Below are 15,650 nucleotides of genomic sequence, written 5' to 3'. Positions count from 1 at the left end.
TTAACCATACCTGAGTTTGTTTGTTTGTCACAATGTACTACTTAAAATGGATCTTCCAAATATTTGCTGGAACGACGAAGAGAGATAATGTAGTGGCATTGGAGCTGTGGTATGAGAAGAGCTCCTGTTGGGAGATTCAAGAATGTTCTCATCCTCTGCATCGGTAAAGATAGATCAAAAATGCAAACCGCATAGAGCTAGAGAAGATGGACACTACATGTTTGAGGCATGTGAGTGTAGATCACATGCTGTGCATGGATCGCCATCTTGTGTATGGTCCGGATGTTTGTAGTTTTTTTTTCTTCGAAGAAGTCTTTCCAGTCACGGGACCTGTGACTCCTCCTTTCGGTGATAGTGCGCATGGGCATCGACTTCATTGTTAGATTGTTTTTTCCGCCATCGGGTCCAGACGTGAATTGTTGCGCTCCAGTTCGACACCGTTTCTCGGGTTCCCCTCGGTGCGCAATCCACTACCCTTTACGGTATTGTTTCTCATGATCCACGTATCGTTTCAAGTCAAAAACCTTCGATCAGAAGACTCATGGAGGGCCGCCAGCCTACCCGATTGGACCCCATAGCAGTCGATGGAACGGACTCCTTTAAATGATGTCCTGGGTGTTGCGCTAAGTTTCTGCACACCGACTTGCATGAAGTGTGCAACCTCTGTCTGTCTCCGGAATACGACGAGAAGGACTGCACCGAGCCCCGATCGTTTCAATCAAAGAAGACGCTCCGTGACCTTTGGGGCTCGACGTCACGAAATGCATCAGCAAAGCGGCTTCACTGTGGATCTTTTCGGAGAAGATTCCGATCAAGAAGAGTCCAACGCTCCAGAATCAGATGCAGAAGAGGAGAAAGAATACATCTCCGTGCCTGAAGTCGACTCCAATGTTGAAGACCAAATCACACCAGGTCAACGTATCGTGAGTACAGAGACTTCCTTCCCCTAACACTTACTCCACAAAAAGGCTCCGGTCCCTCCTCTGACCTCGGGCCAATGTCGGCACCGATAAAAAGATTTGAGCACCCCACATTGGGCCCGGCTCGAGTAGGCCCCATACCGGCGCTGAACCGAAAACTTTGGCGCCGACATCAAAGTATGTCCACGTACATCTTCCATCTCTATCCAAGATTAGTTCTTCGGTGCCGAAAACCTCAGAGCCGAAACCTTCAACGCCGAAAATGGCAACTGAAGAAAAGACTCTCTCTGAAGAACTTCGGTCTGACGTTCCATCTTCGGATCTGAAACAAAAGAGCTGGAAATAAATCCAGAAACTGAACAGATCATGACCAAACTGAATGAAAAGAGGAAAATGAGCCTTCCAGAGGATTACCACTTACCTCTGAAAAAGAAAAATGTGGGCACTAACCCTTCCCCACCTTACATTCCATCTCCTCCACTCTTTGATCCAAACTAGCTTATTTCACCTACAAATTTACCACCATCAGCATCAGTCGACCCACAGGATGAGGTGGATGGGAACGATAATCAGGTTAGTCCGGAAAACCCTGACCCATGGGAGAATTATGATAATGACAACAACACTGATATGATCTGGATCTATATCCGTCTAAACCCTCTCCACCTGATGATAACATAGGTTACATTGAGCTTCTTAGCAGAGCTGCTCCCTATAACTGGGTTGAATTACATAAAGCAAACTTAGATGAGGATTTTATATTTGAAACTCTTAGTACCACTTAACGAGCCACTCATACATTACCTATGTTAAAGGGCATGCTTAAACATGCAGACAAGATTTTTAAAGACCCGGTAAGAGCAAGAATTATCAAACCTAGAGTAGATAAAAAGTACAAACCTGCACCTACTGACCCTCTCTACATTAAAAGTCAAGTGCCTTTAGACTCTCTTGTAGTTAAAATGTACACAAAAGAGCTAGCTTGTAAACCACAGGTGAAGCCACTCCTTCTGATAAGGAGTCCAAGTTAATTGATGCTTTAGGGAAACGAGTGGCATCGCAGGCAGCTAATCACTGGTGCATTGCTAATACTCAAGCATTATTAGCTCATTACGATCGTGCTCACTATGATGAGTTAGAGAAACTCATGCAATTTTTACCTGACCAGCACAAATCTAAGGCTAATGATCTTATTCAAGAGGGTAAGCTCATCACTCATACTTCTATTAGATGCAGCAGACCCAGAGGCCCGAGCAGTAAACACCAGTGTATTATTACACAGACATGCTTGCTTGAGAGTTTCAGGGTTCAAACCTGAGGTGCAAGCCTCCATTCTTAACCAACCATTTGATAAAGAACACCTCTTTGGTCCAGCAGTTGACACCTTGCTGGAAAAGATGAAAAAGGACACTGAGGTCCCTAAGTCCGTGGGAGCTTTGCAATCCCCTTCAGGTAGAGGTTCCTTTCGTCGCTTTTTTTATAGGGCAGGCTCCAAGAGTATATCAACAGAAAATACCTCTTCCTCTTAAGAGGGCAACAGTCAATTGCCCTCCTCAAGAGGCTATTTCAGAGGTGTATTTAGAGGAAACAACGGAAAGGGAAGTGGTAGAGGCAACTGAACACGAACTTCCCCCGCAAATATCAAACAGTGACTTTTAAGCGCTACCCCCAGACCATTCTGCTCCTGTTTGGAGACGTCTTACTCAATTTTTCCCACTCTGGAATACCATTACAATCAGACAAATGGGTATTACAAATTATCCAATCTGGTTATTGCCTGGAGCTTACCAACAATCCCTCCAAGCATTCCACCAAGAGCACACAAACTGTCTCCAGAACACCTTTACCTACTCCCTTTACTTCTTGATTCCCAAGAAGGACGGATCACTCAGGCCTATTTTGGACCTCAGAATCTTAAACCTCTACATTCATTCCGACCACTTCCATATGGTCACTCTACAACAAGTACTTCCACTGCTACAACAGGGCAACTTTATGTCCACTCTGGACTTAATGAACGCATACTTCCACATCCCCATCCATCCCGCTCATCGCAAATATCTAAGGTTTGTGGTAGCGGGTCATCACTACCAGTTCAAGGTGCTTCTCTTTGGAATCACCACTGCTCCCAGAATTTTTACAAAATGTCGCAGCTCATCTCAGGAGACATAAAATACAGGTCTTCCTGTATCTGGACGACTGGCTCATTAAATCCTACTCCCACCAAAGGTGTCTTCGGCACACACAGAGTATGCTACAACTGTTACACAGTCTGGGCTTCACAGTCAATCTGTCAAAATCACATCTGCAGCCCTTCATGTCTCAGACATACTTAGGGGGCCACTGTATATACTCAAAAAGCTCTAGCATTTCCAACTGCGAACAGAATGCACAATATTCAAAGCCTAGTCTCCCAATTCCAAGCCAACCAATCGCTTCCTGCAAGAGTGTTCATGCAATTGCTAGGATTGATGGCGTCGTGCATCACAATAGTCCCACATGCAAGATATCAAATGCGTCCCCTTCATGAATGTTTGGCTCGACAGTGAATCAGTCACAGGGTCAGCTGAAAGATCTTGTGTTGGTGGACGGCCACACCCATCACTCTCTGCAGTGGTGGAATCCACAGAACTTGTCCAAGGGGGGCGGCCATTCATCGACCCGATTCCACTAACGATCTTAACAGCAGACACACCGCTAACAGGTTGGGGAGCAAATCTACATATTTTAACCATTCAAGGACTGTGGAGTCGGGAACAGAAGCAGCTGCATATCAATCACCTAGCCCTGAAAGCTTTTCAGACCCACCTCAAGGGGAAAGCTGTCTTGATTCGTACAAACAACATGACGGCAATGTACTATGTACAAAAACGGGGGGGGAGGGGTGGTGGACACTCTCTCTCCAATTGTCATGACTTTCACACACTATTTGGAGGTGGGCCATTCCTCGAAAGATCTATCTCATGGCAGAACACCTACCAGGAGAAAGCAATCAAATAGCAGGCAAAAGCAACCGATCCATGAGTGGGAACTTCATCCTCAAGTTCTCCTTCCGTTCTTCCAAATATGGGGGTTTCCGGAAATAGATCTGTTTGTGACTCACCTCAACGCAAAATGGCCAAGCTTCGCCACCAGGTATCCACATCCAGAAGCCAAAGGCAATGCCCTATGGATAAACTGGTCAGGGAGGTTTGCCTACGCTTTTCCCTGCTCTCCCACTCCTTCCGTTAGTAGTTCGGAGGCTCAAGCAAGCATCCCTGACTCTGATCCTGGTTGCTCCTACTTGGGCTCGGCAGCCATGGTTCACAACCCTGCTTAAACGATTGGTAGTACCACAACAAAAGCTACACCTCACGCCCAGCCTCCTCACTCAGAACCATGGAGACATACGGTATCCAAATCCGAAAGAGGTCATTCTTGCGATCTGGCTCCTGAAGTCATAGAGTTTGATTATCTAAACCTCCCACTAGACTGTATGAACATCACTAAAGAGGCCAGAAGACTTGCCGCCAGGGCTTGCTATGCGGCCAAATGCAATAGATTTGTAATATGTTGCAATAACAACCACATTAACCCACTTAATGGTTCAGTACAAAACATCATATGTTACTTACTCCATTTACAACGCTCGCATTTAGAGTACACATCTATAAGATTACATCTAGCTGCCATTGCTGCATATCTGCTGAACAGACAGCATCTCTCTTTTCAGAGTCCCGTGATTAAAGCATTCATGGAAGGACTAAAAAGAGTTATTCCACCAAGACTCCCACCAGCACCTGCATGGAACATAAACATTGTCCTTACCAGGTTAATGGGTCCACCATTTGAACCTTTGTACAAATGTGAGCTGCAATTTCTTACATGGAAAGCTGCTTTCCTTGTAGCCATTACATCACTGAGGAGAGTTGGTGAGCTACAGGCATTTTCGATAGAACAATTTTTTCGCTTACATAATGACAAAGTGGTTCTTCGTACCAACCCAAAATTTCTACCAATCGTAATTTCTGCCTTTCATTTAAACTAATCTGTAGAGTTGCCCATATTCGTCCCGCAACCAGATTCAGTGGCAGAAAGAGCTCTTCACACACTAGACGTTAAAAGAGCATTACTTTACTATATTGAAAGGACTAAGCTATTTCGCAAACCAAAGCAACTATTTGTTGCTTTTGCACCACCGCATAAAGGCAATGCAGTTTCAAAGTCTGGCATTGCAAGATGGATAGTAAAATGTATCCAAATTTGTTATGTTAAAGCAAAAAGGATTTTGCCTAGCTCATTCCACATGCAAATTGGGGGCTACTATGGCTTTTTTAGGCAAAATTCCCATTGCAGATATCTGCAAAGCTGCAACATTGTCTACTCCACACACATTTACCAAACACTACTGTATAGATGTGTTAGCCAGACAACAGGCTAATGTAGGCCAAGCAATACTCAAAACATTATTTCAGACAACTGCAACAGCTACAGGTTAGCCACCGCTTTGGGAGCAACTGTTGTATCGTCAATTCACAGCATGTGATCTGCAGCTCACATGCCGCAAATGGAAAATGTTACTTACCAGTAGACATCTGTTCTTGTCATGTAGAGCTGTAGAGTCAAATGCGTCCACCCGCCTCCCCGGGTACCTATACCTGTTGCAGTTAGTCTTTTAATCCAATACTTAATACATACATACGCATGGTCATCTCTATATACACTACTAGCTCCATTCTCACCCTTTGACGGCAAACAATCTAACAATGGAGTCGATGCCCATGTGCACTACCACTGAAAGGAGGAGTCACCGGTCCAGTGACTGGAAAGACTTCTTCAAAGAAAAACAAACTGCAAACATCTGGACCCAACACAAGATGGCGATCCATGCACAGCATGTGACTCTACAGCTCTACATGCCAAGAACAGAAGTCTACTGGTAAGTAACATTTTCCTTACCGACGGTCTTGAGTTCACCACTACCATATAGGGGGCGTGCCCTGATGCGCCAATAGCCTAAAGGTTACAACTACAACACTTTTATGCCTCTAAGTAGAACTTGTGAAGAAGCAATGTTGAGGTTGGTGAATGCCAGGCATTCTCCTTAATAAGTGACAAGGATGAACTTGTGACTGGCGGTCTTGCAAAAGTACAGCAGGGTACACAGACCTTGTCTCCAAGGCCCACACATTTCCTCATCTATTGAGTAACCTCTGTGCCCGACTGATGCCCTCTTACTGAACTACTGACCTTTCCACCTGCATGCATTATCTGGAGGGAAGGCGGTATGAAATTGTGTTTATCACTCCCAACATTTTCTTAATTTTGATAAGGTGGTAACCCTCTGGTGACATTATTGTGAATCTGAATTGATGTTGTGAAAGTCCCCATTTCGAGTAGGATTGAATGCTGGTTTTACAGAGGCTAAACACAGGGCTTGAAATACAGATACTGACATTTTGTAAACAGCTGAGCATTCATTAGGTTTATGGAAGCTCAAGGACCAAAAGCTGTCTGGTCGATGTGCTATTGAACAATCACAGAGCTGCTGCATTCCAAGTCCATTCCGGCAGTCCTGCCACAGAATTTGTTGGACGGATATAGGAAAATACCCCTTTTTGACATGGTCACCCACACTTTTTGCTCTCTAGTACTGATATTGATTGGTAGTGCACTAGGTCCCTGCTAAACAGGCCCCAGGGCCAGTGCTTAAAAGCAAGACAAATACTCAATTGTAACCCAATTGGCAAGGACTTTAGGACCCCTGCAAGTCCCTGGTAAAACACAGATTTGTCAAATCAAAGGAAACAGTTCATCCTTTGGCATGTATTGTTTACTGCTTACATTTATCCAACATACCACTCAATGCAAAACAAACACAGAGGGGAGTATGGTTATCATCTCAAAAATAGTGTTCCAACACGCAAAAATGGCAATAGAATTTGTAAATATCAATTTATTAAAATAATTTAACACAATTTATCATAATAATACAGTAACCACAAAGGCTCTAATTACATGTTTCATATCTATACACAAAACTACGAGTAACTTGCAACTAAAAAGTTGCAGCAAGACTCAATATCAGTAAAAAGATAAAACAGATAGAAAAAGAGTATTAAAAGACAATACAGTTTGTTATCACAAAACCATATCCGTGTACAAATAGCGTTAGGGCTGGAACTCGATATGTAAGAAGTTTTGCGATATCTAATATGCCAACCCACAACACGGATTATGCATAGAGGCGTCGACGCATTTTGATGGTATTGTTCTGTTTAAACCATCTTTTTCAAGACTGTGAATCTAACTCTCAAATGATATACGTAAAGTCATTCAGTGCAGTACACCTGTATTTTAAAAAGAATATAGTTATTAAAAATTGATATTATAAATAAACTTAATGTAAATTATTTCTGAACAGAGAAACATTGACCATTTGTAAAACATTTGTAAAAAAAAAAAATCGATATGTAAAAGGTTATTTTCCTTTAAATTCCATGTTCCATATTTCTCAATTTAAATGTGAAAGTCATACATAAGTGGTAGTGGTCTGTATAATTTCATGTAGCGAGCACAATCACTGTTGAAATGGCTTTGTGAACTAAAAAAGCAGTGCCACGGAATACTGAAAATTACCCCGAGTCTTGATTTTGGAATACTTGCAAGGGTTTGTTTTAAAACTAGGCTTTGAGAAGTTGTTCAAGACCTTTGCACTGGTGCACAAACAGGGCTAATCATTTTAAATATTACTTGCATATAGACCAAGGACTTTCGCAACCAACAATGGGCCCCGACCAACAGTTTGGGAAACGCTGCCTTAGGTAGATTAGTGAAATGTAAGGGACAAGAGAATCTTTTTGTGATCAAATCTGCTGGTGGGTGCCTAGATTCTTAAGTCCGAAGTCCAGATAAAAAATATAACCAAATAGGACCCATGTGATCGACCAAGAAGATATCGTTCTCTTGTTCCCATGTCTGTGGTGTGTTAAGGATTATGCTTCACCCTTGGCCACTTCTTGTAGGTAGTTGAAATATATTTCCACCTAACAGCTCTGCAGCTATACTTTGAATCCCGTGGCAGAATGTATAATTAAATAGTAATCTGCCCAACAAATTGTTCGTATGACCGTTCTCGAGGCTGAGCATTAGAGCTGGGTCCTCTCTGAAACGTATAGAAAAGCTGATGCCCATGTGCGGCTATGGAAAGGAACCCTGACTCTCTGCCCGTTCCCTGGAGAGTATATGATACTTAACTACCAAAGGCATCTTTGAGAACGTACCATGCACGTTTCTAAATGGAGTGCCAGATGCTCTTCAAGTCTGACAGGAAGTGCAACTGGAATGTGGGAACAGCAGCCTGTTAGATTTTGAAGTTCGCAATCTACAACCACATGCCCCTTACGTGCGTTTGTCCATCTGTTTAAATATGTTAGTTCTGAAGCTATGATTGTAAATCACCCTATTCCAGAGTTTACCTTGCTATGAACATGGAAGTGCTCCCATTCCTCTAACTTTTACGAGGTTGGTAAATGCAGGGAATCCCATGGTACTTTCCATGCCCCTGCAGACCAAAAGTGTACAGAGAAACAGTATTGCTGCCACTCTCTAGGACATCTGTCTGATGCCTAAGCACTCCAGCACCTTGGACTTAAAATGAGAAGATGCACTGTGCTTTGAAGCCAGACTCCTTCCCCTGAACCCAGGCCTGATCCTACAGATATCTAGGGAGGCTCAGCGTGTCCTCTTGAACTGAACTGTAATGCTTGACTTGATGTCTAAGGAATGAAAAACGCATTCTATCTGCCTTTGCAAGTACCTGGGCGCTGGGGATACACCATCATTAGGCACATCTTCCCTTCTCTGCCCATCTAAAGGTTCACCAACACAAGTAACAGACATGGTGGATGACTTGGTCCACTATGGGTCCTCTTAGGATAGGAGAAAGGCTTGTTTGTAAGTTGTTAGTAAGCATTAGCATGTCTGTCTCGGGGTGCTGATGTACCTCATGATAGCTAAGGATGGGGGTGATAAAGAGCACAGTAGAGAATAGCACATGGAATGGTGTCATGCTACACTCCACTCCTACCCTTTTTCAGGACCTCAGCTATTATAGGATGTTCTGAAGTATACAAGAAAGGGATGGATGAAATGCTTGGATTAATCTGAGCCACTAATAATAACTTGGGCCTCATCCTAAACTGTCATTTCCGAACCATTTGCCAATCAGTCTTGGCCCTGCTCCTGTAGGAACAGTCCAGCCTGAACTGCCAGACAGGTTCCCACCAGCCATGGGTCTCACGTACACTGGCGTGGCAGTTTGGACTGGACAGTGCCTAGTGAATTGACTATGGCTGGGTCCAAACTGAAGTGGCATGGGGTGCAAAATAACAGTGGACTTGGATGCCGTCCAGCAAATCTCCTAGTAAGGAGCTATCCCAGCCTTAACATCCCCCGAATGTAGTAATATCTAGAATGGGATTGATTCCCAATGTGAACTCCTCTCTCTTGGGGTCAGGTAAGGCAAAAAAAATAGCAAAGAATAAAAATCTATTTGCTGAAAAGTCTGCAGTCATAACTCTAAAGTTCTCTCTTGAATTCCAAGGTGAAACTGCTGTGAAGTGTTTAGTCACACCGATAGTGACTCAAGGCAGAACAGGTCAGAAAAATAGGAATCCGGTGAACTGTACTGAAGTATCCACTCTTGTACCTACATAGTTGGTGGCAAATTAACTAGTATGGGCAGACCCGCCCGTGCCTGCTTTGGTAATTTCATCAGCAAGGCAGGTGTGCAATAAAGGATGAGAGCTGGTTTGACAGGGTGGGGGTTGTGACTGTTCCGAGGAGCTCGGGAACAAGGAATACAGTTTTCTCGGTTGTGGTGTTATCCCCTGGAGATGAAGTGGAGATTTCTTAAGTATGGTACTTTCCCAAATGGATTAAAACGACAAGGAAACAGGTGATTTCCCCACCATCGGCACGTCGTTGTTTATTTGGAAACCTGCTCGTTAGGGAGAAACCCTTAGGTGGGCTGTTCCCCTGGACTGCAGGACTATTGATAGAAGCAGATTGCAGCATTTTAGCTGTCTTGCGATGTGCTGTTTTTCCTCTTTTTTTTGCACTCATTATAAAGTGTGTCACACAGACTCCCTTACCCACCCAACAGAACAGACCTAAGCCTCTGGATGCTTCAGGGAGAAGTGCTATAGCTAACATCCTGTGATGTTACCACCTTTTACTGTCACATGTCGAGGTACTCCTTTCTGTAGTTGCTACATATATATCTGTCTGTCTCTCTCTACTCCCTCCCTTTCCCCCAGTAGAGAGAACATCTCACTGCTATACAATATTGGCTGCCTCGTCCGTCAAAGTATTGCTACTCAACAAAGAATTCTGCACAGAAGCAAAACGTCCTATTACATTTCTTCCTGAGAACAGGCTGATGAACACATTAGACAAAATACCCCTCATGTACTCAGCAGAGCACAGTTAATCACATGAGATTCTGCCACTTTACCACCTATTGCGCTGGCAGCAATGCAAAACTACCAAGTGCAACGTGACACATTAGACAAACATCCCACACACATCAATTTCCTAATAAACGCAGCCTAACTACGAACACTGGCCACTCTGGCAACATCTGCATCCCAAACGAGGACTGTGGGCCCTCTCCCTCTCCCTCTCCCCCTCCCTCTCCCCCTCTCCCCCTCTCCGACCCTTTCTTTCTCTCTCCCTCTCCCTCACACTCACCCTCTCACTCACCCTCTCCCTCACACTCACCCTCTCACTCACCCTCACCCTCTCCCTCTCCCTCACACTCACACTCACCCTCTCCCTCACACTCACCCTCTCACTCACCCTCTCCCTCACACTCACCCTCTCACTCACCCTCTCCCTCTCTCACACTCTCCGTCCCTCTCACTCACTCTCTCCCTCTCTCACACTCTCCGTCCCTCTTTCTCTGTCTCTCTCTCTCCCCGTCCCTCTCTCTCTCTCCCCGTCCCTCTCTCTCTCTCCCCCCGTCCCTCTCTGTCTCTCCCCCCGTCCCTCTCTGTCTCTCCCCCCGTCCCTCTCTGTCTCTCCCCCCGTCCCTCTCTGTCTCTCTCCCTCCCTCCCTCCCTCTCTCTCCCTCTCTCCCTCAAACATCCAATATACTATGTATTGTATCGTTTCTCTGCATGGCAGGGATCTAGTTGCTTTTCCCACCCGCAAAAGAGGAAAATAGATATGAATTGGGTCAGAAAACCAACACGTTACCCTGCTTTGTCACTCGACACCCATCCTAGACTACAGACCTAACATCCTCTTAAATTTAATAAAATGAATGCAGAACTTAGTCAAGACGTCTGTGGTGTATCAGCAGTCGTCTCATTGCCTCCTATTCTGGTCCTCTATTCATGTAAGTAATTATTCTGCCTACTTGTGTTTGTTTTCAGGGCGTCCTAAATGTCAACAAGCACCGAGCGCAGCTGGAAGCTTTCGTGCGTCTTGAGGGAGCAAGCAGCAAAGAATCAGGTAAGTTGCAGAAGGATCAGTGTTTGGACGGCTGCAGAAGTGCAACTTTTAACCCCTTTTCCAAAATGTGTGAGATGAAAGACAACATCCAAAGAAACTGCAGTCTGGAGGTCAGTACTTCTTCACATGGGTTGAGACGGGGATTTCCAATCTGTTTGCCAGAACCTGCTGGTACATTGTATTTATTTGCCGATTTTAAGAACTGTTACCTGAGGTGGTACATAACCTTTTTGGTTGCTGGGAAATGCAGTTACTTAACAAAAATGTTGGCGAAGTTATTTACTAAGATGTCACTATAAAAAGTAATTTAGTAACCTTTATAAAAGTGTTGTCCTCCTGCATCCAACTCTCTTCACTCACCACTTGCTTTTTTGAACATACCAACTCGTATATTCAATAATTTAAGTTATTGATAGTTTATTACTGAACCTTTGACTAATTTTTTATGCCATTGGACGTTGTCAGTTTCACCGTAGCAATAACCAATCTTTAACATTTGGGACTGCATGCATTACATGTGAGTGAACAGCCTTTCATCCTCTGGTAAGAAAGAAGGTGTTGCTGGAGTATTGATGCTATGGAAGATATCATTCGTGTTGTAATATTTGTGGTCACCAGCAGTACATAGGGGAACCATGGATTCTTTTAGATCATTGTAACTACTGAATTTCAATGCCTTTTAGGTCTGTAATCGCAACCATTGAATGCATTTAAATGAATTTTAGTTTTTTAAGGGATTTTATTTTTTGTCTATTGATTATTACTGACATTAGTAGCCATTTATATTGCCATGAAAATGTTTTCGATTAATTTCTATTGCTTGATTGTAATATACTTTTTTTTAAAAATTATTTTATTTATCAGTTTTGACAAAGAAGACAAAAGCTACAAACTGAAACTCAGTCACAGTCCTTACATATTCAGAATGTAAAATAGCATGAAGTGATCCAAAGTACAAAGCATATAACGGGCACAACGTCAAGCATGCACATCAAGTACAATAGAGATATGAATAGGCAATAATATACTTGAGTTCATTTTGCTTCACACACCTGCACTTTTGGCTTTGCGTCAAGGGTGTGACCTCTGGTGCCACCTATTGATTTGCCAGTAAGGCCTTAGGTGCAGGAAATGGCCAATGGCCATGCTTTGTTGCTAGCCAACCTCCCACAGAGATATCAAGGTACATCCTTCAGCCATGTGCAGTGAGCTCTGTCTCAGGGTATTTGGCCCGCCCTGTCCCCAGTCACCTAGCGCACACATGGTCAACACACTTATAACCTATAGGAATCAACGCATGATAAAGAAAGATGACAGACACTCACTTTACTTTAGTACACTGAAAACCTCTATGGCTGTAATCAACTTCTTAAGGGTGTTCCAGAGTTGGTGGATTCTCCAGCCTAAGAGCAACACACCTTGGGTCAACCAGCGTAAGCTCACAGCCGTTCATAAACCTTATTTATGAAAGTGGGTAAATTGGATTTTAGATAGTAAGGAAGGTGGCTCCATGTTGCTATAAGGGCTAGAGCCAATGCCTTGAATTTGATCTTTATTGCTTCCAGCTATCAGTGCAGGTGTCTCAAATTTTCTTTGACCTTCTATAGGACCTCTGTGTGTTTTTAATAACGTGTACATCTTTCCAGGAACCTGTATGCTTCATTTGTAAATCATGAAGTGATTCCTGAATCCTGTGTCAAATAAAAATATGTATATATATTTTTGTCAGGAATGAAGGACAGGTATTTACTACCCTCCCGTATTTGTCCTGTTCTCTTCTCTTCTCTTTTAAGGAAGTGTTCATCTTGCACCCGCATTACATGCTTCCCCAATTTTATTTTTCAGATTAAGATTTGTGAACCTAGAGAGAGAGATGGTTTACTGAATGCCATTGGCTGGCAATCGGCATAGATTTTCCTGATCTGTGACTTGGTTGGCTTGCCAAAAATGTTGATTAATTCTTTTATTCATTTGGTTAGACTAGTGTGCCCATTCCATTCTACACCCATGATGCTTCCTAATATACTTCCTTTTTTAGGCTACAATAAAGAAAGCGGGTGATTAAGATAACTGTACAGCGTTTGATATTGCACTCGAATTAAGCATTTGTTGTACCCTAGCTTTTGATGCATTTGAACACTTTCGCAACACTGTAATGCTGCTAAACATTTTTGGGATTATATACCATTTTGTCTGAAAACATAATTAAATCTTTTGTTAATATCAAAGCAAACCTGTTTGGCACTCAAACCCTCTTTTGCCACACTACTAATTTCCTAATGAATGCATATTTCCATTTAAGATCTCCGAAGTGACATCCTCATCCACGGCAACAAAGCCCGTAACAGGGCTATCCATGGGGATGTGGTGGCAGTGGAAATGCTTCCGAAGAACGAGTGGAAAGGCCGACTCAGTGCACTGAGCGAGAATGAGGCAGATGACAAAACACCTGGGGAGACTCAGAGCGAGTTGATGCCTACAGGTATGAGTGAGGCCCAGTGCTTGAGTTACATGATGGGATTCGAAAAAGTTCAAACACAGCCGTTGTCTGTCAAAAGTATGCTCTTAAATTTAGGTTAATTAATTGATTTAAAATGTTTTCAGCCTTTTGGTCTTCAATTAGTGCATCCCAGTGTATTAGTTCTGATAGTGATAGGTTGGGTCGTTTTCTAACCCATAAGTGCAAAGATTATAATCTCTCATGATACTGCTGGTGCACTAATTAGACGTATCTGCGGGCTCGCTAAACGCCAAAGTTAAACCTGTTAAATATCTCTTGCGCAGTAGCATCATGTGGAGATAATTATTTGTACTAATTTCATGGGACAATGTCCTTTTATTGTTAAAAAAAGCTGAAAAGGAAGTGTACCTGAACGGTCTGTGAGGCAGATGAAGGATAACAATAAGGGGTGTCTTAAATGTTTTACAGTGTCAATCTAGTTTGCATTAACATGCGGCACAATAGGCACCCTTTAGAGGTTGGGCTTGGAAAAGCATCTTGTTTTAGGAATTAGATTGTTTTGTGGATTGAGCCGGAGTGGAGTCTGTATCACTCCTGATAATGTTAACCCAACGCCAACAATGCACAAAAAATCACCTTTTATCTTCATATTCTGTTTTCTGGTCCAAAAGCCACTTCAAGTAAGATATTGAAAACAGCGTTTAGAGAATCAACTTTTAACTTCAATATTTCCACACTGAGATAAACAACATTACCAACTACATTGTTAAGTGGGTTTGGGGCATAGACGTCAGTGCTTCTGTTACTCTAAATAGTCAACATCAGTGGAACACAGCGTGTAGAATAGCCCTGAATCAAAGTGTTGTTTTCGCTATGCTTTTGTCAGGATTTTTGATTTTTGTTATAGACAGAGTTTCCTTTACATTCTGCCCAAATTATCACTGTTGGTTAACTCACAATTTGTGTGTATTTAATGACTCACGGAATGAGAGACAGAGTGTCACGCTAGTGCTACTTTAAGACTAAGTTCACGAAAAAGAAAAACATTTCAAGGTTTTCTTCCTTTGCTTTGGGTGTAAGTTCAGGTAATGCACAAGTTTTGCTGATGTCTTTTTGAAACGTGGATTTAGGCACCGAGGACCAAACCAAAGCGGTTAATAGAATTAGCACAGGTACGGCATGTTTCTGATTTTAGTGAAGAAATTGACCCTGGTCATATGTTGCTAAGATGCCAAGATTGGTTCGCAAAGGTATTTTAATTTGATTGAGAAGACCCAAAACTAAAATGTTCCAAACAGGGGTAATATATCAGAGGGCATAGGTCCCACTGATATCCATTTAGAAAACTGTTGTTTTGAAGAAACAAAAGTCTGTCTCAGCCAAGCCATAGTAAACATTATAAAGATCAAGATGCTTCAGTGTTAAAAAGGTCAGACCAACTGGCTAAGACGACCCCCAAAATGGGTGATCACCTTTGACCGAAAACTAAATCAAGTTCGTATTCAGTATACTACATGTTATGTAATGTTAGATAGGGAGACGCCGTTTCCATGGGCGTTGCATGGGTGTTCCCAACCAACTCCCATGGATTTTAACCCATTCCCAGATTTACCTGAAGTGGTAAATCTGAGAGTGTGCCAAAAAGATACACCTCCCCAGGTGAGGTGTAACGAGGAGAAATATCTTTATTTCTCCTCGTTTTTTCCTCTTTCTATGTGTTCTGCATTGTACAAAAGAACACAAATAGCCAAGGCCATGGCTGCCGTCCAGCG

At 43.0% G+C, this 15,650-nt stretch overlaps 1 protein-coding gene across 2 annotated transcripts in view; it reads left to right on the top strand.

Moving 5' to 3' along the window:
- The window catches only part of DIS3L (DIS3 like exosome 3'-5' exoribonuclease), a 294,015-nt gene that overhangs the window by 100,136 nt on the left and 178,229 nt on the right, over window positions 1-15,650 (top strand). For both annotated transcript variants that reach the window (XM_078683028.1, XM_078683029.1), the window contains exons 6-7: window positions 11,339-11,417; window positions 13,720-13,899. In XM_078683028.1, the coding sequence (XP_078539154.1) occupies window positions 11,339-11,417; window positions 13,720-13,899 (259 nt within the window). The remainder of the gene's footprint in view (window positions 1-11,338; window positions 11,418-13,719; window positions 13,900-15,650) is intronic.

This window comes from Lissotriton helveticus, chromosome 3_1 (genome assembly GCF_964261635.1).
Source record: "Lissotriton helveticus chromosome 3_1, aLisHel1.1, whole genome shotgun sequence".
NCBI lineage: Eukaryota > Metazoa > Chordata > Amphibia > Caudata > Salamandridae > Lissotriton > Lissotriton helveticus.
Note: the sequence above shows the minus strand (reverse complement) of the source record. Positions and strands in the feature narration are given on the sequence as shown.